At 45.4% G+C, this 27,628-nt stretch overlaps 1 protein-coding gene across 1 annotated transcript in view; it reads left to right on the top strand.

Moving 5' to 3' along the window:
* LOC130133026 (POC1 centriolar protein homolog A-like) overlaps window positions 1-27,628 on the top strand; it is an 83,590-nt gene that overhangs the window by 6,436 nt on the left and 49,526 nt on the right. Inside the window, exon 5 of the mRNA XM_056301912.1 lies at window positions 8,867-9,000. Coding sequence (XP_056157887.1) covers window positions 8,867-9,000 — 134 coding nt within the window. The remainder of the gene's footprint in view (window positions 1-8,866; window positions 9,001-27,628) is intronic.

The following is a 27,628-nucleotide window of genomic DNA, read 5'->3' as shown; positions in this document are numbered from 1 at the left end:
TTCTGCATTTGCTATTTGGTGGTGTTTACTTGCGGGAATCCTTTGAAAGGGAAAAGGGGTACTCTCATATCTGAAGCACAGACAAGCTGGCATAGCATTTATCCAGGAGACACATCTAAAGGATGGGCAGCATGTTGGTACATTGGTTAGCACAGTCGCCTCACAGTAAGAAGGTCCTGGGTTTGAGCCCCAGGGTAGGCCAACCTTGGGGGTCGTCCCGGGTCGTCCTCTGTGTGGAGTTTGCATGTTCTGCCCGTGTCTGTGTGGGTTTCCTCCGGGGGCTCCGGTTTCCTCCCACAGTCCAAAGACATGTAGGTCAGGTGAATCGGCCGTACTAAACTGTCCCTAGGTGTTAATGTGTGTGTGTGTGTGTGTGTGTGTGGGCCCTGTGATGGACTGGTGTCCTGTCCAGTGTGTCTCCCTGCCTGCTGCCCGGTGACTGCTGGGATAGGCTCCAGCATCCTCACGACCCTGAGAGCAGGATAAGCCGTTTGGATAATGGATGCATGGATGGATACTCAGCTGTTAAATCCATACTGTCATACCTCATGTTGCTACTTTCAAGATTCTGTCACAGCTGGAATCAAACTTGTTTTCATGTCGGTTGTCTTGATGCATGCGCTCAATAATCCAGGTAAGGAAATCCCAGATGGTTGAATCAGTTCATCTGGGCACAACGTTTATTGGGGGAAATGTTTCATCACTCATCTAAGTGACTTGTGTCCAGATGAACTGATTCAACTTTCTGGGATTTTATGTCAGTTTTCTACAAGTCGCACCTTCTGTCAGCCAGCAGAGGGCGAGCTGCAGCCACTGCATGTCAGTCTGTCCACACTTCGTCTCCCACAGAAAGCCAGTCACCACAATGCTTAATGATTTCATTTTGGAGAAGTTTTAGTTCAGTCCTGCTACTATATTGAGACTAAAACCACACGTAGCATTGTAGAGTAGCTGTTGAAGAAACGTGAAGCTTTGTTTTCGGCTACAGGCTGACATAGCATCAGGCCTAGTTTCTAAGCTCCGTCTGACCTGTTGAGAGGGAAGCCAATCGGAAGTATCCCCCAGTCAGTAAATAAATGCAGATGCAGTAGTGACAGCAACACACACACATTCTCTCTCTCGCTCTCTCTCTCTCTCTCTCTCTCAGTGGAAGAGAGAGGATAATGATTTGCATGATCCTATGTTAAGAATAGGCAGCTATATACAGTGCATCCGGAAAGTATTCACACCCCTTCACTTTCCCCACATTTTGTTATGTTACAGCCTTATTCCAAAATGGATTAAATCCCTTTTTTTTCTCATCAATCTACACACAATACCCCATAATGACAAAGTGAAAAAGGTTTTGTAGAAATTTTTTCAAATTTATTAAAAATAAAAAACTAAAATATTGCATGTACATAAGTATTCACACCCTTTACTCAGTAGTTGGTTGAGGCCCCCTTGGCAGCGATTGCAGCCTCAAGTCTTCTTGGGTATGAAGCTACAAGCTTGGCACACCTATATTTGGGGTATTTCTCCCATTCTTCTCTGCAGATCCTCTCCAGCTCTGTAAGGTTAGATGGGGAGCATCGCTGCACAGCTATTTTCAGGTCTTTCCAGAGATGTTCAATGGGGTTCAAGTCTGGGCTCTGGCTGGGCCACTCAAGGACATTCACAGACTTGTCCCGAAGCCACTCCTTCCTTGTCTTGGCTGTGTGCTTAGGGTCGTTGTCGTGTTGAAAGGTAAACCTTCGCCCCAGTCTGAGGTCCTGAGCGCTCTGGAGCAGGTTTTCATCAAGGATCTCTCTGTACTTTGCTCCATTCATCTTTCCCTCGATCCTGACTAGTCTCCCAGTTCCTGCCGCTGAAAAACATCCCCACAGCATGATGCTGCCACCACCATGCTTCACTGTAGGGATGGTATTAGCAAGGTGATGAGAGGTGCCTGGCTTCCTCCAGACGTGACGTTTGGCATTCAGGCCAAAGAGTTCAATCTTGGTTTCATCAGACCAGAGAATCTTGTTTCTCATGGTCTTAGAGTCCTTGAGGTCCTTTCTGGCAAACTCCAAGCGGGCTGTCATGTGCCTTTTACTGAGCAGAGGCTTCCGTCTGGCCACTCTACCATAAAGGCCTGATTGGTGGAGTGCTGCAGAGATGGTTGTCCTTCTGGAAGGTTCTCCCATCTCCACAGAGGAACACTGGAGCTATGTCAGAGTGACCATCAGGTTCTTGGTCACCTCCCTGACCAAGGCCCTTCACCCCCGATTGCTCAGTTTGGCTGGGCGGCCAGCTCTAGGAAGAGTCCTGGTGGATCCAAACTTCTTCCATTTACGAATGATGGAGACCACTGTGCTGTTCGGGACCTTCAAAGCTGTGGACATTTTTTTGTACCCTTCCCCAGATCTGTGCCTCGATACAATCCTTTCTCGGAGGTCCACAGACAATTCTTTTGACTCCATGGCTTGGTTTCTGGTCTGACATGCACTGTCAACAGTGGGACCTTATATAGACAGGTGTGTGCCTTTCCAAATCATGTCCAATCAATGGATTTTACTACAGGTGGACTCCAATCAAGATGTAGAAAAATCTCAAGGATGATCAGTGGAAACAGGATGAACCTGAGCTCAATTTCGAGTGTCATAGCAAAGGGTGTGAATACTTATGTACATGCAATATTTCAGTTTTTTATTTTTAATACATTTGCAAACATTTCTACAAAACCTTTTTCACTTTGTCATTATGGGGTATTGTGTGTAGATTGATGAGAAAAAAAAGGAATTTAATCCATTTTGGAATAAGGCTGTAACATAACAAAATGTGGGGAAAGTGAAGGGGTGTGAATACTTTCCGGATGCACTGTATTTTGTTCATCATAGCTGCTCTGTATGAGGTCACTTTCTACCATTCTGCTATTGGTCACTCAGCAGGACGGTGTGGTGGATTTTGCTACCGTTCAGCCACAAGAGCGTTAGTGAAGTTAGGCACTGATGATGGGAGGAGGGCCTGGCTTGCAATCGGCATTCCAATTCATCCCAAAGGTGTTGGATGGGGTTGAGGTTAGGGCTCTGTGGAGGCCAGTAAAGTTCTTCCCCACCAAACTAGGCAAACTATGTCTTTATGGACCTCGCTTTGTGCACAGGGGGATCGTCATGCTGAAACAGGAAAGGGCCTTCCTCAAACTTGTGACACAAAGTGTGAAGCGCAAAATTCTCTATAATGTCATTGTATGTGGTACAATTAAGATTTCCCTTGACTGGAACTAAGGGGCGTAGCCCAAACCATGAAAAACAGCCCCAGACCACTCCACCAAACTTTACAGTCGGCACTATGCATTCAGACAGGTAATGTTCTCCTGACATGCTCCAAACCCCAATTGGTCCATCAGACTGCCAGATAGTGAAGCGGGAGTCATCACTCCAGAGAACCTTTCCTTTGCTCCAGAGTCCAATGGTGGTATGCTTTGCACCACTCTAGCCAACACTTGGCATTGCACGTTGTGATCTTAGGCCTGTGTGTCGCTGCTTGGCCATGGAAACCCATTTCATGAAGGTCCTGACGAACAGCTTTTGTGCTGATGTTGCTTCCAGAGGCAAGGTAGTGAGTGTTGGATGTCTATAATGGCCTCTTTCTTGATTGCTTCTTTTTACAAGGCAAAATGTCTCAACATTAAATGTCTTAATTTTCGGGTGGTGAAAAGCATACTTTAAGGAGCATCTGAACCTGGCTAATACATCCTCAGTGGAGGAGGTAGAGTCTGAAGACTGAGGGGAAGCCCCACCCATATCCCTGTCGGTGGTCTCTGAGGTAGTTAAGAAGCTCCTCGGTGGCAAGGCGCTAGGTGTGGATGAGATTCGCCCTGAGATGCTGGAGGCTCTGGACATTGTTGGGCTGTCTTGGCTGACATGCCTCTTCAGTGTCACGTGGAGGTCGGGGACAGTACCTGTGGCGTGACAGACTGGGGTGGTGGTTCCCATATTTAAAAAAGGAGACCAGAGGGTGTGCTCTAATTATCGGGGCATCACACTGCTCAGCCTCCCTGGGAAAGTCTATTATAGGGTGCTGGAAAGGAGGCTCCGACCAATTGTTGAACCTCAGATCCAGGAGGAACAATGTGGATTCCGTCCTGGCTGTGAAACAACGGACCAACCCTTTACCCTTGCAGGAGTGCTGAGGGAGCCGTGGGAGTTTGACCAACTAGTCTACATGTGTTTTGTGGATTTGGCAAACTTACAACCGGGTACCCTGGGGCACTCTCTGGGGGGTACTGCGGGAGTATGGGGTACCGGGGCAGTTGCTACAAGCCATCTGGTCTTTGTATAACCAAAGTGAGAGCTTTGTCCGCATTCTTGGCACAAAGTCAATCACGTTTTCGGTGGGTGTCGGACTCTGCCAAGGTTGTCCCTTGTCGCTGATTCTGTTTGTGATATTCATGGACAGGATCTCAAGCCACATCCAAGGTGAGGAGTGTGTCTGTTTTGGGAACCTCAGAATTGCATCTCTGCTCTTCGCAGATGATGTGGTTTTGTTGGCTTCATCAGAACATGACCTCCAGTACACACTGGGGTGGTTTGCAGCCGAGTGTGAAATGGCTGGGATGAGAGTCAGCACCTCCAAGTCTGAGGCCATGGTTCTCTACTGGAAAATGGTGGATTGCTGCCTCCGGGTTGGGGATGAGTTGTTGCCTCAAGTGAAGGAGTTCAAGTAGCTCAGGGTCTTGTTCACGAGTGAGGGTAGGATGGAGCGAGAGATTGACAGGCGGATTGGTGCAGCATCAGCAGTAATGTGGACGTTGTACCGGACCGTTGTGGTGAAGAGGGAGCTGAGCCGGAAGGCAAAGCTCTCAATTTACCAGTCAATCTTCGTTCCACCCCTCACCTATGGTCATGAGCTTTGGGTAGTGACCGAAAGGGTGAGATCGCGGATACAAGCAGCTGAAATGAGTTTCCTCCGTAGGGTGTCTTGGCTCAGCCTTAGAAATAGGGTGAGGAGCTCAGACATCCGGAGGGAGCACAGAGTATCTGAAAACTTTATAACGATAGGTTGATATTAACAAGTTGTCATTAGATTTAAATAAAACTACATTTACATAATTTGGATATTGAAAAATCAATAATCAAGTAACATCATGATAGATAGATAATGTTGAAATAGAAAGAGTTTATGAAAAGATATTTGTTGGAGTTGTTATAGACCACAAAGTGTGCTGGAAACCACATATACATCATGTAAAGACAAGTGGTGAAGTCCATCGCAACATTGCACAAAAAAAGACATTCTCAGTGTAAATTGATGACAGGCATTGTGAAGTTCTTTTATACTTGTGTGCGTTACTTACTGTGTGGAGGTGTCGGGAGTCACATACAAACGTTTTGTATGTGACTCCCCACAATTATTACAATTATCACAGCTCTCTTCTGTAACATAAACATTTTTATGCTACAGAAGAGAGCTGTATTGTTAACAGAGCTGATTATCATGAACCAACCAACACACTATTCATACACTCACTTCCAAAACAAGATGCCTCCAGCCGGCCCAGAGTCAGAAGGAACCGAGAGGAATTTGCATGTTTATAAAAACAACGATTTTTAACAAATTCAAAGCAAAAATGTTTATCAGCCAAAGGAGTTAATTTGTGGAATAGTTTTGAAAAGGAAATGAAAATGAGTAATACACGTAACAGATTTGAACAAATATTTAAAAATAAGATGATTAACAAATATAAAGGTGTATATGAGTTGTGCTTGGGGTTTTGGGTAAACATAATATACGTAGGGAGACACGGTGGCACAGTGGTCAGCACGGTCGCCTCACAGCAAGAAGGTCTGGGTTCGAGCCACGGGGTAGTCCAACCTTGGGGATCATCCCGGGTCGTCCTCTGTGTGGAGTTTGAATGTTCTCCCCGTGTCTGTGTGGGCTTCCTCTGGGGGCTCTGGTTTCCTCCCACAGTCCAAAGACATGTAGGTCAGGTGAATCAAAGACATGTAGGTCAGGTGACTCAAACACACGTAGGTCAGCTGAATCAAAGACACGTAGGTCAGTGGAATCAAAGACACGTAGGTCAGCTGAATCAAAGACACGTAGGTCAGCTGAATCAAAGACATGTAGATCAGCTGAATCAAACGCGCGTAGGTCAGCTGAATCAAAGGCATGTAGGTCAGCTGAATCAAAGACACGAAGGTCAGCTGAATCAAAGACACGTAGATCAGCTGAATCAAACGCACGTAGGTCAGCTAAATCAAAGGCATGTAGGTCAGCTGAATCAAAGACACGTAGGTCAGCTGAATCAAAGACATGTAGGTCAGTTGAATCAAAGACACGTAGGTCAGTTGAATCAAAGACACGTAGGTCAGGTGAATCAAAGACACGTAGGTCAGGTGATTCAAAGACATGTAGGTCAGCTGAATCAAAGACATGTAGGTCAGTTGAATCAAAGACACGTAGGTCAGTTGAATCAAAGACACGTAGGTCAGCTGAATCAAAGGCATGTAGGTCAGCTGAATCAAAGACACGTAGGTCAGCTGAAGCAAAGACATGTAGGTCAGTTGAATCAAAGACACGTAGGTCAGTTGAATCAAAGACACGTAGGTCAGGTGAATCAAAGACACGTAGGTCAGGTGATTCAAAGACATGTAGGTCAGCTGAATCAAAGACATGTAGGTCAGTTGAATCAAAGACACGTAGGTCAGTTGAATCAAAGACACGTAGGTCAGCTGAATCAAAGGCATGTAGGTCAGCTGAATCAAAGACACGTAGGTCAGCTGAATCAAAGACACGTAGATCAGGTGACTCAAAGACATGTAGGTCAGTGAATCAAAGACATGTAGGTCAGTTGAATCAAAGACACGTAGGTCAGGTGAATCAAAGACATGTAGGTCAGCTGAATCAAAGACACGTAGGTCAGCTGAATCAAAGACACGTAGATCAGCTGAATCAAACGCACGTAGGTCAGCTGAATCAAAGGCATGTAGGTCAGCTGAATCAAACACACGTAGGTCAGCTGAATCAAAGACATGTAGGTCAGTTGAATCAAAGACACGTAGGTCAGTTGAATCAAAGACATGTAGGTCAGGTGAATCAAAGACATGTAGGTTAGATGATTCAAAGACATGTAGGTCAGCTGAATCAAAGACATGTAGGTCAGTTGAATCAAAGACACTTAGGTCAGTTGAATCAAAGACACGTAGGTCAGCTGAATCAAAGGCATGTAGGTCAGCTGAATCAAAGACACGTAGGTCAGCTGAATCAAAGACACGTAGATCAGGTGACTCAAAGACATGTAGGTCAGTTGAATCAAAGACACGTAGGTCAGTTGAATCAAAGGCACATAGGTCAGCTGAATCAAAGACATGTAGGTCAGGTGACTCAAAGACATGTAGGTCAGTTAAATCAAAGACGTGTGGGTCAGGTGACTCAAAGACATGTAGGTCAGTTAAATCAAAGACATGTAGGTCAGGTGACTCAAAGACATGTAGGTCAGTTAAATCAAAGACGTGTGGGTCAGTTGAATCAGCCGTACTAAATTGTCCCCAGGTGCTTTCATTTTCAGTGTATAAATGTAAAGGGATCTGAGCAGAATAAAGAATGTAAAAGGGGAGGTGTAATAAGCTTCAGCCTAAACAATTTCATTAGTATAAACTTGCTTTCGTTTGTCAGTGATTCAAAAGTAATGACTTACTATTATTAATTAATTAATTATTTACACGTGTATTTGAGTTGTATAAGTTGAAAATGACCGAAATAAAACTAATCTGAGCTAAAAGTGCTTTTCTCTGAGCCAACAAATTAAATGGTAGAATAAAAAAGCACATTGAAAGTGCTTTGGGAAACATATAATATAATGTAATATAATATAATATAATATAATATAATATAATATCTACTACTACTACTACTTTTGGCTGCTCCCGTTAGGGGTCGTCACAGCGGATCATCCGTTTCCATTTCTTCCTGTCTTCTGCGTCTTCCTCTGTCACACCAGCCACCTGCATGTCCTCCCTCACTACATCCATAAGCCTCCTCTTTGGCCTTCCTCTTCTCCTCTTCCCTGGCAGCTCCATATTCAGCATCCTTCTCCCAATATACTCAGCATCTCTCCTCCACACATGTCCAAACCATCTCAATCTTGTCTCTCTTGCTTTGTCTCCAAACCGTCCAACCTGAGCTGTCCCTCTAATATAATCATTCCTAATCCTGTCCTTCTTCATCACTCCCAGTGAAAATCTTAGCATCTTCATCTCTGCCACCTCCAGCTCCTCCTCCTGTCTTTTCGTCAGTGCCACTGTCTCCAAACCATACAACATAGCTGGTCTCACTGCCATCTTGTAAACCTTCCCTTTAACTCTTGCTGATACCCTTCTGTCGCAAATCACTCCTGACACACTTCTCCACCCACTCCAACCTGCCTGCACTCTCTTTTTCACCTCTCTCCTGCACTCCCCGTTACTTTGGACAGCTGACCCCAAGTATTTAAACTCAAATGCCCTTGTCACCTCCACTCCTTGCATCCTGACCATTCCACTGTCCTCCCTCTCATTCACACATAGGTATTCCGTCTTGCTCCTACTGACTTTCATTCCTCTTCTCTCCAGTGCATACCTCCACCTCTCCAGGCTCTCCTCAACCTGCACCCTACTCTCGCTACGGATCACAATGTCATAATATAATATAATATATAATATGATATGATATAATATAATATGATATAATATATAATATGATATATACTGTAATATAATACATAATATAATATAATCTAGTTTAAGTTTTGGATTGTCAGAAATGGTACAGAGGTGTGCTGTGTTCTGCATTGAATTTATAATCGGAGTTTCTGTTCTTTGTCTGTGTGTGTGTGTGTGTGTGTGTGTGTGTGTGTGTGTGTTAGTGCACAGTGGCGTAGTGAACGGCTTGTCTTTTCATCCTTCTGGGAATTTCCTCATCACTGCTTCCAACGACTCCACGCTGAAGATACTTGATGTGGTGGAGGGCAAACTTATTTACACACTGCATGGACACCAGGTACGCACGCACGCACACACACAGACCATGGTGTTTAGATTTAGCTAATTATCAGGTGAAAGTTAACTTGTTGAGGTTGCTCCATTTCTAAAGAAGAGTTTGTGTTACAGCTCACCCACCCCGTGCCGGCAGCCAATCAGCTCGTCAGGGCTGGGCTTAGTCGTCAGGGCTGGGTTTAAGTTTGCTGGTCTCCCAGCGCCCGTTGCCAGTTCGTGCCGTAACCGTCTCGGTGAGGTGGCTACTCTTCCCTCCATGTGTATTCTCTCCGAGTTTATCTCAGCCCGTGGATTTACCGTTTTCTCTTGTTTGTTGGGACGACCCGTGAAGCCGATTACTGGGCTCTTTTCGTTGCCGTGTGTGTTTTTCTCGGTGGACCGTAAAGGGATATTTCGGTTCATTTTGGGTTTCCCGCTTCCTAGTTGCTCCTTGTCCTTCCGTGTTGACCTTTGTATGAACTGTTAATAAAGTACGCCAGTTTCGGCGAACTCTACCTCTGCCTGGTGTCGCGCGCTTGGGGTCTCCCACAAACCCTAACAGTTTGAGCCCCGAGCGCCCTCGGTGGCTCACCTGGTAGAGCGCGTACTACATATAAGGCTGAGTCCTTACCGCAGCGGCCTGGGTTCGAATCTGGCCTGGGCCCTTTGCTGGGCGGCATGGTGGCGCAGTGGTTAGCACAGTCGCCTCACAGCAAGAAGGTCCTGGGCTCGAGCCCCGGGGTAGTCCAGCCTTGGGGGTCGTCCCGGGTCGTCCTCTGTGTGGAGTTTGCCTTTTCTCCCCGTGTCTGCGTGGGTTTCCTCCCACAGTCCAAAGACATGTTTGTCAGGTGAATCACCATACTAAATTGTCCCTCAGTATGAATGTGTGTGTGTGTGTGTGTGTGTGTGTGTGTGTGTGTGGGCCCTGTGATGGTCTGGTGGTCTGTCCAGGGTGTCTCCCCGCTTGCTGCCCAATGACTGCTGGGATAGGCCCCAGCATCCCCGTGACCCTGAGAGCAGGATAAGCAGTTTGGATAATGGATGGATGGATAGATGTTCAAGCCCTGTAGTATACCTTCACAGTATTACCGCCTCTTGCCAGTAGAGGGCTACTTCGTATTTTACACTACACATTTTCACATTGTAAGAAACGTAAAAGTTTGGAAACATCTCTGCTTGTGTAAGACTGTCGTAGTCTCAAGGTTAGTGCTGCGAATGAAAAAACACACTACTGATGCTGCTAATGCTACAAATACTACTCATAACACTCTAAGTATTAATAATGCTGGTACTAGCCATCCTCTTCATACTGAGGGTGAAGGGACATACGTGTTGATTGTGTTTATATTGTGTACTATGTGGATGTTGTGTGCGTGAGAACTGGTCTGATGAAGGGAAACTGTATCAGCCAGAATATCTGCCTATGCAGATGAGTTACTTGATAAACAAAGAATGATGTCCCATGATGCATTGTGTCTGCAACATCCATCAGTTGTAGTTCTCTATAGCTGACAGGCACTGATGGCTGATACAATCTGATACCATTTATCCATATGTATTCATGGTAAGACCGGACCCCAATACCCGAGTATTTGGATATTCATCTGTTGGGTGGGGATTTGGTTTCAATTTGGGGATTTAGATATTCAGTTTTGTTTTTGTTTTTTTGCTTACTGAAGGCGAACTGCAAAATAACATTTATCAGCTCATTCTCGTACTATATATATACTTTTTAATTGCACTGTTGGAAAGTGGAAATATATACTGTCTCAGCCGCGGCGCCTGACATCCTGCTCACTCTCAGTAGTGACGTCACGCTTCAGGTCACCTTGGACGTTCAAAGGAAGACAAAATGCCGGCGACCTCAGCTGTGTGGCGACACTTTAAACTGAGCAAAATATGCAATGTGAAACTGGCCTACCACGATGTCACAACAAGCATGATAAATCACCTGAATGCTGTCAGTAGTAGGCTATTGTTTTGTTTTGTTGTTTGCTTTTGTTTTCCCCCCTTTTTCTCCCAGTTGTACTTGGCCAATTACCCCACTCTTCCGAACCGTCCCGGTCACTGCTGTCAAACAGCTGATGATTGCTTATGGCATGAAACAGGCTTGTACAAGAATTTACTTGACTCACTGGATTTTATATATATGAGGAAGAAGAGGAGACATCATGGAAGACCAAGCCCCTCCATGAGATGTACCATTGGCAGATAGAAGATGAGGCTGACATCAAGAAATCCTACCAGTGGCTAGAAAAGCCTGGTCTGAAGGACAGCACAGAGGCTCTGATCATCGCAGCACAAGAACAGGCACTCAACACCAGTCCATAGAGGCAGGGGTCTACCACACCAGACAGGATCCAAGGAGCAGGCTGTGCAAAGACCCCCCGGAGACAGTCAAGCACATAGTATCAGGGTGAAAGATGTAGGCTGGGACAGCATACACTCGGAGGCATAACTGAGTGGCCGGGATGGTGTACAGGAACATCTGTGCCCAATATGGACTGCAAGTCCCCAAATCCAGATGGGAAACACCACCAAAGGTGGTTGAGAACAGCAGAGCTAAGATCTTGTGGGACTTCAAGTTCCAGACTGACAAGCAGGTGCTGGCTAACAAACCCGACATAGTGGTGGTTGACAAGGAGCAGAAGAGAGCAGTAGTGATAGATGTGGCATCCCGGCTGATGGCAACATCAGAAAGGAGCATGAAGAGATAGAAAAGTACCAAGGGCTGAAGAAAGAAGTGGAATGGATTTGGAAAGTGAAGTCCAACGTGATCCCTGTGGTAACAGGAGCACTAGGGGCTGTGACCCCCAAACTGGGAGAGTGGCTCTGGCAGGTTCCAGGTAGGGCTGCGCAATTAATCGAATATTAATCTCGATCACGGTTTTGGCCTTCCACAATTAAATGAGCATGATCAACTGCGATGTTGATGTTTAAAATGTGTGCTCCGCTCATAGAACACTGCTGATTCTCAAATCACGAGCTTCCTGCACTGACTGCCTGACCAAGCACAACTGTTCCCTGTAAGCGCACACCCTGCAGCACAGGCAGCCTGTACAAACATGTCCTGAGTGTTGCAGTTGCAGTCCTGAGTAGAAGAGCAGTATAAATCAGAGGGCAGACGGACACAACGAAAACCCGGTGTCCGGAGCAGAAGCTGAAGAGCGAGTCCCTTGAATCAGACCATCATCAGCTGTTTGGAAGTAGTGATGTTACCAAGAAATACTCATATGCAAAGAGTGCTTTAGAATCGTATATGCGCCCTAAAGCAACACAGCTCACCTGTTGAACCACCTGAAAAAAACACCACAAACTGCAGCACAATGAATGCATGAAGGCCAAGAAGAATAACATGGCTAACATCACCTCGCTGAATCCCCATGCTGGTCCAAGTCAACGAGGACCAGTCTTATTTTGATGCAGACATTTGTACGTTAGCAGGAATGTAGCACAACATAGAAGTGAAAGCAGTGCTAATTTATCACAATTTTTTTTGGGCTCCCCCCCCCCCCCAATTGTACTCGGTCAATTACCCCACTCTTCCGAGCCATCCTGGTCGCTGCTGCACCCCGTCAGCTGATCCGGGGAGGGCTGTAGACTACCACATGCCTCCTCCCATACATGTGGAGTCACCAGCCACTTCTTTTCACCTGACAGTGAGGGGTTTCACCAGGGGGACGTAGCATGTGGGAGGATCACGCTATTCCCCCCAGTTCCCCCTCCCCCCCGAACAGATGCCCCGACCAACCAGAGGAGGCGCTAGTGCAGCGACCAGGACAAATTCTCACATCCGGCTTCCCACCCGCAGACATGGCCAATTGTGTCTGTGGGGATGCCCGACCAAGCCAGAGGTAACACGGGGATTCAAACTGGAGATCCCTGTGTTGGTAGGCAACAGAACAGACCACTACGCTACCTGGACTTTGACAATATTTACTGAACCCTTCCCCTGCCAATCAAAGTACTTCAGTTGGTGCAACATGGAAAATTCCATCAATTCTAGTTTTCAATTATAAAATATTAGACATCAGAATTAATGTTTAATACATTTATGAGGCTGATGTAGTAACCCTGGTACCCTCACACATTTGGAGGAAGCATGGCCACTACTATGTGAACACCATGAGGAGGAATTAATGTTTAATACATTTATGAGGCTGGTGTAGTAACCCTGGTACCCTCACACATTTGGAGGAAGCATGGCCACTACTATGTGAACACCATGAGGAGGAATTAATGTTTAATACATTTATGAGGCTGGTGTAGTAACCCTGGTACCCTCACACATTTGGAGGAAGCATGGCCACTGCTATGTGAACACCATGAGGAGGAATTAATGTTTAATACATTTATGAGGCTGATGTAGTAACCCTGGTACCCTCACACATTTGGAGGAAGCATGGCCACTGCTATGTGAACAGCATGAGGAGGAATTAATGTTTAATACATTTATGAGGCTGGTGTAGTAACCCTGGTACCCTCACACATTTGGAGGAAGCATGGCCACTGCTATGTGAACACCATGAGGAGGAATTAATGTTTAATACATTTATGAGGCTGGTGTAGTAACCCTGGTACCCTCACACATTTGGAGGAAGCATGGCCACTGCTATGTGAACACCATGAGGAGGAATTAATGTTTAATACATTTATGAGGCTGGTGTAGTAACCCTGGTACCCTCACACATTTGGAGGAAGCATGGCCACTGCTATGTGAACACCATGAGGAGGAATTAATGTTTAATACATTTATGAGGCTGATGTAGTAACCCTGGTACCCTCACACATTTGGAGGAAGCATGGCCATTGCTATGTGAACACCATGAGGAGGAATTAATGTTTAATACATTTATGAGGCTGGTGTAGTAACCCTGGTACACTCACACATTTGGAGGAAGCATGGCCACTACTATGTGAACACCATGAGGAGGAATTAATGTTTAATACATTTATGAGGCTGATGTAGTAACCCTGGTACCCTCACACATTTGGAGGAAGCATGGCCACTGCTATGTGAACACCATGAGGAGGAATTAATGTTTAGTACATTTATGAGGCTGGTGTAGTAACCCTGGTACCCTCACACATTTGGAGGAAGCATGGCCACTGCTATGTGAACAGCATGAGGAGGAATTAATGTTTAATACATTTATGAGGCTGATGTAGTAACCCTGGTACCCTCACACATTTGGAGGAAGCATGGCCACTGCTATGTGAACACCATGAGGAGGAATTAATGTTTAATACATTTATGAGGCTGATGTAGTAACCCTGGTACCCTCACACATTTGGAGGAAGCATGGCCATTGCTATGTGAACACCATGAGGAGGAATTAATGTTTAATACATTTATGAGGCTGGTGTAGTAACCCTGGTACCCTCACACATTTGGAGGAAGCATGGCCACTGCTATGTGAACACCATGAGGAGGGTGATGATGATGACGGCAACGACAACAACATCATCAATCAAATCCCAGGAAGACAAACACAGGACAGAGAGAGCAGCTCTGAGAACAGGAGGAGAGGACAAGGCGGAAACAGAGGAGTGGAAGAGGAGGAGGACGACTGGAGAGTGGAGACAGAGAGACACACAGAGAGAGAGAGGGAGAGAGACAGAGAGAGAGGGGAATGAGTCATCAGGAGTGGGCCACTTGTAAGCCCGACAAGTACTAAAATAAGCCCCGTATAAAGACAACATACACACGAGTGTGCGCACACACACACACACACACACAAACAAAATCAAAACATGCACAAGAGAGACATGCATGTGTACACCGTACAGGAAGAAACTGTTGTTATTTGACCTCTCAGCATTATTACAGGCTGCTAGACATCTGTCATTAAAACACTGAATTAGTTGACTGTCACAGTAAATCATCAGTACTGCGTAGTCAGTGATTTAAACTTATATTTATTGGATTTTGCATTTTACAAATCACAGAATCAACATGAAATAAATCCAGTATTAGTCCTATCCTTCCCCTGCTCCCTAACATGCCCCCCCCCAACATCCCCCGAAATGACATCAAGTACAAATAAATATGCAACAGATATACAATGGCCTCATTCACATCAACACAGACAAGGGAGAAAATAAAATTTAAAAAAACGTTTTAATAATTAAAAAAATACAACCGTTTTTATCTTTTTAAACTGATTCTTAATCAGACTGCTACAGTTCTGCTCCAACCAAGAAGTGATGAGGTGATGAACTGTCCCAGTCTGTTATTTGGGTTAGGTTATCATAGTAGGTAAAGAAAGGCCTCCAGACTCTTTCAAGTTTATTTGCATTCCCCTTCGGTGTAAATGGGATTTTTTTTCAGGCTTCAGGTAAAACATAATCCTTTAAGCCATCTGGTATGGGATGGTGGCACCGCTCTCTTCCAATTGAGGAGGACGAGACGCTGAGCTAACAGAGTAGTAAAGCAACCACACTGCACATTTCAGTCGGCCACACTGCATCCTCCGGCCTCAATCCAAACAGGGCAATAATGGGCTGAGGTACCGTTGTCATGTTATCCAGTTTGTCATCTTGAGATGACCAGTTTGTTTGAGTTCCTTGTCTGATGACCTGCAAGCTCTTCTGTGAGAGGGAAGTTACCCAGTCACAGAAGCTGGGCTTAAGCTGCTTTCTGGCCCAGCCAAGACAGAGTTGAGGGCATCTGTCTGATAGAGGGCATAATCCAGCAGTGCAGAGAGCCTCTGGGTACCCTGAATACCTCTGGCCAAGTTGCCCTGATTTTACAATTCCATTTCTGCACGCTTTCCAGCCTTTTAGCCTGGTCTGTAGTCAGGGAACTGTGCCAGACGTGGACTGCATACTTCAGCACCAGAGGCAAGTAACCTATGTAGATGGAGGCCAGTTTTGGGTCTCGGGACACCAAGTTTCTTCAGGTGACGTAGAGCAAAAAGCTTTCTGTTGGCTGTGGTCAACATGTGGTCCACCTGACTATCCAATCACAAGTTACCCTGGATGGTGACCCTCAGGACTCTGACCATGGCCAGACTTCCAGGGTGTTCTAGTCAATGGAGAGTGTCAGCAGGGCAGATGGATGCTTCCTGTGGGTGATAGGCTTCGGTGATTGGACAAATGTATCAGCAATTGGCTGAGTCCAATCAATGGTTGTTTTTTGGGGGAATTTTTTTTGCATTATTTTTTTGTGCTTTTATTTTGCTAATTTGATGGTCCGCCTGCTCAAGGGTTCAGCTCGGTAAAGAACCTGTAAAGCACAATTCAAAGCGTGCGTGAATAGAAATCTGCAGTAGGAGTTGGGCCACATGCACATTGTTGTTGCACTGATTTCTGATGAGTCTTTCACAAAGCAAGGCAGTGACTGCTGTGACCGAATGACAGTTGAGCCGTCTTTAGTGGTCACTGACTGACTGACTGACTGACTGACTGGTGCTGAAAAGAAACCTCAATTCATAAATCATATTTGAAAAACAGACCAAAAACAGTGTGTGCAGTTGTGCACCCTGATCAATCTGAACAGCATGGTTATCTCCACCTGTCTGTTCATCTGGAGGCTGCAAGCAGAGGCGTCCTTCATCTGACGCCATCTGACTTTCTTTTCTCTTTTTTTTCAAATCATGTCGAACAGCTGTTCAGCCTGTCTTTACCGCTTCTTGCATCAACGAATTAATGAATTAATGAAGCATTAACTGCACTCCCAATGTTTCAATGCTCACGGCAATTTGCATATGAAACCAATCGTTATCGGTCGTTATTCCACTGTATTGTTTATAAGGGTGGGGACACCTGCAGTCACTGTATTGTTTATAAGGGTGGGGACACTTGCAGCCAGGTGAGACTGAAGAGGACACTTAGATGATGATGAAGTGTTTCTCTCAGTAGACGTTGTGTCCAGGTCAACTGATTCAACCTTCTGTGATGTTCTTACCTGGATTATTGAGCGTGCGTCGAGACAACATGATTCACCAGACCAGACCACACCACCTTCTTTCACTGCTCCATGGTCCAGTTCTGATGCTCACGTGCCCATTGTAGATGCTTTTGATGGTGACAGGGGTCATCATGGGAATGCTGGCTTGTCTGGAGCTACGCAGCTCCATACACAGCAAGCTGTGATTTACTGTGTGTTCTGACACCTGTCTATCATATCCAGCTTTAACTTTTTCTGTAATTTGAGCTACAGTAGCTCTTCTGTGGGATCGAACCAGACGGGCTTGCCTTCACTCCCCCACGCCCATCAATGAGCCTTGGGTGCCTATGACTCTGTTGCCGGTTCACCGGGTGTCCTTCTCTGGATCACTTCTGGTAGGTACTGACCACTGCATACCAGGGACACCCCACAAGACCTGCCGTCGTCTAGCCATCACAGTTTGGCCCTTGTCCAAGTTGCTCAGATCCTCACGCTTGCAACACAACTTCAAGAACTCACTGTTCACTTGCTGCCTATTATATCCCACCCCTTGACAGGTGCCATGGTAACCAGATAATCAATGTTATTCACTTACCCGTCAGTGGTTTTAATGTTTTGGCTCATTTGTGTGTGTGTGTGTGTGTGTGTGTGTTTGTATATATACACATATACACACACACACACACACACACACACACACACGTGTTTGTCTTGTCTTTTTCGGTCTGCATATTTCTGTCTGAGTGTGTGTGTGTGTGTGTGTGTGTGTGTGAGACCATGGCGAGTGTCAGGCTGGTGGCAGGTATTAGTCAGAGTACAGACAGAACAGGCGGTCTGTCAAATGATTTGCATTGCCATGGTGACGCCGTCTGCTTCTCCCAAGTGCTTGTGGGAAACATTGCTCACTGTAGCGGCTCTGTCTGGGTGCTAGCCGACACAGCTCTGCTTTGTCTTTGTCCCAGCGGTCCTCCATCCCTCTACGTTTGTGTGTTTTTCTTCTCCCTCCCATGCTACTGTGTTCACAAGGCGTCCACAGGCCGAGGCGTTCATGTTCTGGCCCTTTCTGCTGAACACAGGAACAAACAAAAAACAAAGCGAGGGGGTATTCATACAACTTCAGCCTTCTGCTGGTTGGTGGAGGGGGTGTCTTGAGTTCACAGATTGATTTAAACCAAAAAGGGTCTCTCATCTGCAAAGCCAAGTGAGGGTACAAGTGTACTGCTTGTGGATCCAACATAGTGATGTAGTAAGTGTTTGTGTGACATAGTGAGGTAGTAAGTGTTTATATGACATAGTGATGTAGTAAGTGTTTATATGACATAGTGAGGTGGTAAGAGTCTGTGTGACATAGTGAGGTAGTCAGTGTTTGTGTGACATAGTGATGTAGTAAGTGTTTATATGACATAGTGAGGTGGTAAGAGTTTGTGTGACAGTGAGGTAGTAAGTGTTTGTTGTGACATAGTGAGGTAGTAAGTGTTTGTGTGACATAGTGAGGTAGTAAGTGTCTGTGTGACATAGTGAGGTAGTCAGTGTTTGTGTGACATAGTGAGGTAGTCAGTGTTTGTGTGACATAGTGATGTAGTAAGTGTTTATATGACATAGTGAGGTAGTCAGTGTTTGTGTGACATAGTGATGTAGTAAGTGTTTATATGACATAGTGAGGTGGTAAGAGTTTGTGTGACATAGTGAGGTAGTCAGTGTTTGTGTGACATAGTGAGATAGTAAGTGTTTGTGTGACATAGTGAGGTAGTAAGTGTTTGTGTGACATAGTGAGATAGTAAGTGTTTGTGTGACATAGTGAGGTAGTCAGTGTTTGTGTGACATAGTGAGGTAGTAAGTGTTTGTGTGACATAGTGAGGTAGTAAGTGTTTGTGTGACATAGTGAAGTAGTAAGTGTTTGTGTGACATAGTGAGGTAGTCAGTGTTTGTGTGACATAGTGAAGTAGTAAGTGTTTGTGTGGCATAGTGAGGTAGTAAGGGTTTGTGTGACATAGTGAGGTAGTAAGTGTTTGTGTGACATAGTGAGGTAGTAAGTGTTTGTGTGACATAGTGAGGTAGTAAGTGTTTGTGTGACATAGTGAAGTAGTAAGTGTTTGTGTGACATAGTGAGGTAGTCAGTGTTTGTGTGGCATAGTGAGGTAGTAAGTGTTTGTGTGACATAGTGAGGTAGTCAGTGTTTGTGTGACATAGTGAGGTAGTCAGTGTTTGTGTGACATAGTGAGGTAGTCAGTGTTTGTGTGACATAGTGAGATAGTAAGTGTTTGTGTGACATAGTGAGGTAGTAAGTGTTTGTGCGACATAGTGAAGTAGTAAGTGTTTGTGTGACATAGTGAGGTAGTCAGTGTTTGTGTGACATAGTGAGGTAGTAAGTGTTTGTGTGACATAGTGAGGAAGTCAGTGTTTGTGTGGCATAGTGATGTAGTAAGTGTTTGTGTGACATAGTGAAGTAGTAAGTGTTTGTGTGACATAGTGAGGTAGTCAGTGTTTGTGTGACATAGTGAGGTAGTCAGTGTTTATGTGACATATTGAGGTAGTAAGTGTTTGTGTGACATAGTGAGGTAGTCAGTGTTTGTGTGACATAGTGAGGTAGTAAGTGTTTGTGTGACATAGTGAGGTAGTAAGTGTTTGTGTGACATAGTGAGATAGTAAGTGTTTGTGTGACATAGTGAAGTAGTCAGTGTTTGTGTGACATAGTGAGGTAGTAAGTGTTTATGTGACATAGTGAGGTAGTAAGTGTTTGTGTGGCATAGTGAGGTAGTAAGTGTTTGTGTGACATAGTGAAGTAGTCAGTGTTTGTGTGACATAGTGAGGTAGTCAGTGTTTGTGTGACATAGTGAGGTAGTCAGTGTTTGTGTGACATATTGAGGTAGTAAGTGTTTGTGTGACATAGTGAGGTAGTAAGTGTTTGTGTGACATAGTGAAGTAGTAAGTGTTTGTGTGACATAGTGAAGTAGTAAGTGTTTGTGTGACATAGTGAAGTAGTAAGTGTTTGTGTGACATAGTGAAGTAGTAAGTGTTTGTGTGACATAGTGAGGTAGTAAGTGTTTGTGTGACATAGTGAAGTAGTAAGTGTTTGTGTGGCATAGTGAAGTAGTAAGTGTTTGTGTGACATAGTGAAGTAGTAAGTGTTTGTGTGACATAGTGAAGTAGTAAGTGTTTGTGTGACATAGTGAAGTAGTCAGTGTTTGTGTGACATAGTGAGGTAGTAAGTGTTTGTGTGACATAGTGAGGTAGTCAGTGTTTGTGTGACATAGTGAGGTAGTAAGTGTTTGTGTGACATAGTGAGGTAGTAAGTGTTTGTGTGACATAGTGAGGTAGTCAGTGTTTGTGTGACATAGTGAAGTAGTAAGTGTTTGTGTGACATAGTGAAGTAGTAAGTGTTTGTGTGACATAGTGAGGTAGTCAGTGTTTGTGTGACATAGTGAAGTAGTAAGTGTTTGTGTGACATAGTGAAGTAGTAAGTGTTTGTGTGACATAGTGAGGTAGTCAGTGTTTGTGTGACATAGTGAAGTAGTAAGTGTTTGTGTGACATAGTGAGGTAGTCAGTGTTTGTGTGACATAGTGAAGTAGTAAGTGTTTGTGTGACATAGTGAGGTAGTAAGTGTTTGTGTGACATAGTGAAGTAGTAAGTGTTTGTGTGACATAGTGAAGTAGTAAGTGTTTGTGTGACATAGTGAGGTAGTAAGTGTTTGTGTGACATAGTGAAGTAGTAAGTGTTTGTGTGGCATAGTGAAGTAGTAAGTGTTTGTGTGACATAGTGAAGTAGTAAGTGTTTGTGTGACATAGTGAAGTAGTAAGTGTTTGTGTGACATAGTGAAGTAGTCAGTGTTTGTGTGACATAGTGAGGTAGTAAGTGTTTGTGTGACATAGTGAGGTAGTAAGTGTTTGTGTGACATAGTGAGGTAGTAAGTGTTTGTGTGACATAGTGAGGTAGTAAGTGTTTGTGTGACATAGTGAGGTAGTCAGTGTTTGTGTGACATAGTGAAGTAGTAAGTGTTTGTGTGACATAGTGAAGTAGTAAGTGTTTGTGTGACATAGTGAGGTAGTCAGTGTTTGTGTGACATAGTGAAGTAGTAAGTGTTTGTGTGACATAGTGAGGTAGTCAGTGTTTGTGTGACATAGTGAAGTAGTAAGTGTTTGTGTGACATAGTGAGGTAGTCAGTGTTTGTGTGACATAGTGAAGTAGTAAGTGTTTGTGTGACATAGTGAGGTAGTCAGTGTTTGTGTGACATAGTGAAGTAGTAAGTGTTTGTGTGACATAGTGAAGTAGTAAGTGTTTGTGTGACATAGTGAAGTAGTAAGTGTTTGTGTGACATAGTGAGGTAGTAAGTGTTTGTGTGACATAGTGAGGTAGTCAGTGTTTGTGTGACATAGTGAAGTAGTAAGTGTTTGTGTGACATAGTGAAGTAGTAAGTGTTTGTGTGACATAGTGAAGTAGTAAGTGTTTGTGTGACATAGTGAGGTAGTCAGTGTTTGTGTGACATAGTGAGGTAGTCAGTGTTTGTGTGACATAGTGAGGTAGTCAGTGTTTGTGTGACATAGTGAGGTAGTAAGTGTTTGTGTGACATAGTGAGGTAGTAAGTGTTTATGTGACATAGTGAGGTAGTAAGTGTTTGTGTGGCTGAACACACTACAACATTAGCTCAGTGTGGTAATTTTGGGTTTCAGAATCAGTCTACAGATTACTAGAGACATGATTAAAGATGGAATCTTTTTCTTTTTTTTACCCCCCCCCTTTTTTTTTCTCCCCAGTTGTGCTTGGCTAAGTACCCCACTCTTTCCGAGCCGTCTCGGTCTCTGCTCCTCCCCCTCTGCTGACCCGGGGAGGGCTGTAGACTACCACATGCCTCCTCCCAAACATGTGGAGTCACCAACCACTTCTTTTCACCTGACAGTGAGGAGTTTCACCAGGGGGTCATAGCATGTGGGAGGATCACACTGTTCCCCTCAGTTACCCCCCCCCCGAACAGGCGCCCCGACCGACGCTAGTGCACATACCCACATCCGGCTTCCCACCCGCAGGCACGGCCAATTGTGTCTGTGGGGACACCCAACCAAGCCGGAGGCAACACAGGGATTCCAACCAGCGATCCCTGTGTTGGAAGGCAACGGAATAGACCGCTACGCCACCCGGACGCCCTAAAAGGTGGAATGTTTAACTGTGCCAAACAGCAGCCTCTAAATTATGTTGTGATGAATTTAACAACACCCGGGGTAATGTAAAAAAAAACCCGGGGTAGTCCAGCCTTGGGGGTCTTCCCAGGTCGTCCTCTGTGTGGAGTTTGCATGTTCTCCCCGTGCCTGCGTGGGTTTCCTCCCGCAGTCCAAAGACATGTAGGTCAGGTGACTCGGCCGTACTACATTGTCCCTAGGTGTGTGTGTGTGTGTGTTGGCCCTGTGATGGTCTGGCGGCCTGTCCAGGGTGTCTCCCCGCCTGCCGCCCAATGATTGCTGGGATAGGCTCCAGCATCCGCGCGATCCTGAGAGCAGGATGAGCGGTTCAGATAATGGATGGCTAGATGGATGGATGTAAAAACACCTTTTGTTTTTGGGTAGAACCAGCAGATGGCGCTCTATCTACAACTCTTTCTGCCCTCCTCTACTACTACTACTTTCGGCTGCTCCCGTTAGGGGTCGCCACAGCGGATCATCCGTTTCCATTTCTTCCTGTCTTCTGCGTCTTCCTCTGTCACACCAGCCACCTGCATGTCTTCCCTCACCACATCCATAAACCTCCTCTTTGGCCTTCCTCTTCTCCTCTTCCCTGGCAGCTCCATATTCAGCATCCTTCTCCCAATATACTCAGCATCTCTCCTCCACACATGTCCAAGCCATCTCAATCTTGCCTCTCTTGCTTTGTCTCCAAACCGTCCAACCTGAGCGGTCCCTCTAATATAATCGTTCCTAATCCTGTCCTTCTTCATCACTCCCAATGAAAATCTTAGCATCTTCAACTCTGCCACCTCCAGCTCCGCCTCCTGTCTTTTCGTCAGTGCCAATGTCTCCAAACCATATAACATAGCTGGTCTCACAACCATCTTGTAAACTTTCCCTTTAACTCTTGCTGGTACCCTTCTGTCGCAAATCACTCCTGACACTCTTCTCCACCCACTCCAACCTGCCTGCACTCTCTTTTTCACCTCTCTACTGCACTCCCCGTTACTTTGGACAGTTGACCCCAAGTATTTAAACTCAGATGTCTTTGTCACCTCCACTCCTTGCATCCTGACCATTCCACTGTCCTCTCTCTCATTCACGCATAGGTATTCCGTCTTGCTCCTACTGACTTACATTCCTCTTCTCTCCAGTGCATACCTCCACCTCTCCAGGCTCTCCTCAACCTGCACCCTACTCTCACTACAGATCACAATGTCATCCGCGAACATCATCGTCCATGGAGACTCCTGCCTGATCTTGTCCGTCAACCTGTCCATCACCATTGCAAACAAGAAAGGGCTAAGAGCCGATCCTTGATGTAATCCCACCTCCACCTTGAACCCATCCGTCATTCCAACCGCACACCTCACCATTGTCACACTTCCCTCATACGTATCCTGCACCACTCCTACATACTTCTCTGCAACTCCTGACTTCCTCATACAATACCACACCTCCTCTCTCGGTACTCTGTCATAAGCTTTCTCTAAATCTACAAAGACACAGTGCAACTCTTTCTGGCCTTCTCTATACTTCTCAATCAACATTCTCAAAGCAAACATCGCATCTGTGGTGCTCTTTCGTGGCATGAAACCATACTGCTGCTCGCTGATCGTCACCTCTCCTCTTAACCTAGCTTCTATTACTCTTTCCCAAATCTTCATGCTGTGGCTGATCAACTTTATACCTCTGTAGTTGTTACAGTTCTGCACATCGCCCTTGTTCTTGAAAATCGGTACCAGTATGCTTCTTCTCCACTCCTCAGGCATCCTCTCACTTTCCAGGATTGTGTTAAACAATCTAGTTAGAAACTCCACTGCCATCTCTCCTAAACATCTCCATGCCTCCACAGGTATGTCATCAGGACCAACTGCCTTTCCATTCTTCATCCTCTTCATAGCTGCCCTCACTTCCTCCTTGCTAATCCGCTGAACTTCCTGATTCACTATCCCTACATCATCCAACCTTCTCTCTCTCTCATTTTCTTCATTCTGCCCTCCTCTGACACTTCCAAACCAACAGTTTCCAGAGGCAGAAATGTTCATATTAGTCAGTACTGCAGATGCAGTGTCAGTCATGAGTCCACTTCTGGTTTGAACCGTCTCAGATTTAGGAAAGCATATCTGCTCCCAGCAGCTCCAGTGTTGCAGTTTCACTGGTTTCACAGATCACATGAACCTCTCTGAGCATGTGATCACAGGAAAGATCTTCAGCCCATTTCAGGCTAAAATGGTGTAAAACCAGAAATGTGGTGTGGACATGCCAGTGACAGCTTCTGTCTGTGATGTTGAACTGATTACCACCGGTGTTTTTTACCAGATGGTTTTTCTTTAGCCTGGGCCTGTTAGAGTTACCACAAACATTCTCTCTCTCACTCACACGCATGCATATATATATATATATATATATATATATATGACGGAGCACGGACCAGGTATTAGACTGGTTTAAGAACACAGATGACAAGAAGAACTGCACATTTATATGTTTTGATATCTGCGAGTGCTACCCCTCCATAAGCAAAGAGTTACTATCCAAAGCCACTGATTTTACCACAAAACACACAGTGATACCCGAGCAAGACAGACACATTATATACCAGGACAGAGACATTATATACCAGGACAGAGACATTATATACAGGACAGAGACATTATATACCAGGACAGAGACATTATATACAGGACAGAGACATTATATACCAGGGCAGAGACATTATATACCAGGGCAGAGACATTATATACCAGGGCAGAGACATTATATACCAGGGCAGAGACATTATATACCAGGACAGAGACATTATATACCAGGACAGAGACATTATATACAGGACAGAGACATTATATACCAGGGCAGAGACATTATATACCAGGACAGAGACATTATATACCAGGTCAGAGACATTATATACCAGGACAGAGACATTATATACCAGGACAGAGACATTATATACCAGGGCAGAGACATTATATACCAGGGCAGAGACATTATATACCAGGACAGAGACATTATATACCAGGGCAGAGACATTATATACCAGGACAGAGACATTATATACCAGGGCAGAGACATTATATACCAGGCAAAGGAATCACTTTTGTACCACAATGGAAACCCATGGCAGATAAAAGGTAGTAATAAATGTGATATGACCATGGGCAGCTTCAACGGGGCGGAAACTTGTGAACTAGTTGGAATGTATTTGTTGTCTCAACTACAGGACGTGGACATCAGTGTTGGACTCTATAGGGATGATGGACTACCAATTTGTAGCAAAACACCAAGAGAGGTCGAGCACATTAAGAAAACAATCTGCAGAATATTCTCAAACAATGAGCTAAAAATCACTATTGAAGCAAGCAAAAAACAAATGGACTTTCTGGACATCTCAGGGGACCTTAGGAACGGCTCATACAAGCCGTACATGAAGCCCACCAACACACTGCAGTATGTCCACAGAGAGAGCACCCACCCACCCTCCATCTTGAAGAACATCCCAGAAAGCATTAATAGAAGACTCTCAACATGATCATCTAGTGAATCCATCTTCAATGAAGCTGCAACCCCATACCAAGATGCATTACAAAAGAGCGGCTCAAGTACAACCCACCATTACACACTGACTGACCGCAAATCAAGACGAAACATCACCTGGTACAACCCACCCTACAGTGACACCGTGGTACAACCCACCCTACAGTGATACCGTGGTACAAACCACCCTACAGTGACACCGTGGTACAACCCACCCTACAGTGATACCGTGGTACAAACCACCCTACAGTGACACCGTGGTACAACCCACCCTACAGTGACACCGTGGTACAACCCACCCTACAGTGATACTGTGGTACAACCCACCCTACAGTGATACCGTGGTACAACCCACCCTACAGTGACACCGTGGTACAACCCCCCCCTACAGTGACACCGTGGTACAACCCACCCTACAGTGACACCGTGGTACAACCCACCCTACAGTGATACCGTAGTACAACCCACCCTACAGTGACACCGTGGTACAACCCACCCTACAGTGATACCGTAGTACAACCCACCCTACAGTGACACCGTGGTACAACCCCCCCCTACAGTGACACCGTGGTACAACCCACCCTACAGTGATACCGTAGTACAACCCACCCTACAGTGACACCGTGGTACAACCCCCCCCTACAGTGACACCGTGGTACAACCCCCCCCTACAGTGACACCGTAGTACAACCCACCCTACAGTGACACCGTGGTACAACCCACCCCTACAGTGACACCGTGGTACAACCCACCCTACAGTGACACCGTAGTACAACCCACCCTACAGTGATACCGTAGTACAACCCCCCCCCCCTACAGTGACACCGTGGTACAACCCACCCTACAGTGATACCGTAGTACAACCCACCCTACAGTGACACCGTGGTACAACCCACCCTACAGTGATACCGTGGTACAAACCACCCTACAGTGATACCGTAGTACAACCCACCCTACAGTGACACCGTAGTACAACCCACCCTACAGTGATACCGTGGTACAACCCACCCTACAGTGACACCGTGGTACAAACCACCCTACAGTGATACCGTAGTACAACCCACCCTACAGTGACACCGTGGTACAAACCACCCTACAGTGATACCGTGGTACAAACCACCCTACAGTGACACCGTGGTACAACCCACCCTACAGTGACACTGTGGTACAACCCACCCTACAGTGATACCGTGGCCGCAAACATCGGTGAGCAGTTTTTTTTAGTTTTTGGATAAGTGCTTTACCCCGCACCATCAACTGAGGAAGATATTCAACAGGAACACCATCAACATGAGTAACAGCTGCATGCCTAACATTCAACACACAATACTGTCCCACAACACAAGAATCATCAACAAATCAATGACACCTTCATCACAACCAGACCCCCCAACTGCAACTGCCGTGTGAACGACTCACGCCCCCTCGAGGGAAAATGCCAGACGAAGGGAGGTATCTACCAAGCTACGGCGACGAGAGATGACGATGACACAATAGAGACTACGTGGTCTAACAGAAGGAACATTCAACAAGAGGTTTAATGCACACGTGTAGCTTTACTAACAACCGTTTAAAGAATGTCACATCTTTAAGCCCTTATATTTGGTCATTGGCGGACAGAAGCATTAATTATTCCACCATCTGGAAAATCCTCTCAAAGAACAAAACATATTCACCCAGCAGTGAAATGTGTAATCTATGTCCAACTGACAAATATTTTATCATCTGCAGACCACAAATGTCCACACTGAATAACAGGAATGAACTGACCAGCAGTTGCAGACATAGATATAAACACCTGTTTTGTAATTATAAATAAATCATGACAATACACAAATGCCCCCCCCCCCCATTGGACCGTTAGCGGTCACGTGTTTTTGAATTTTTGTATGTTGCACCTGTCCCTTCCCCATTGGATGTTGTGCACGTGGTGTGAATGGCGAGGCAGTAGATGGTGTGTTCTTTACTGAGTAGCTTTATTGGCAGCTGGTGATTGCTTATGGCATGAAACAGGCTTGTACTGTCTCATAAAGAAGTTACTGGACTCACTGCATTATTTTGCTCCTTATTT

Source organism: Lampris incognitus, chromosome 2, assembly GCF_029633865.1.
Source record: "Lampris incognitus isolate fLamInc1 chromosome 2, fLamInc1.hap2, whole genome shotgun sequence".
Classification (NCBI taxonomy): domain Eukaryota; kingdom Metazoa; phylum Chordata; class Actinopteri; order Lampriformes; family Lampridae; genus Lampris; species Lampris incognitus.
The sequence above is the reverse complement of the archived record's forward strand: the minus strand, read 5'-3'. Positions and strand labels throughout refer to the sequence as shown.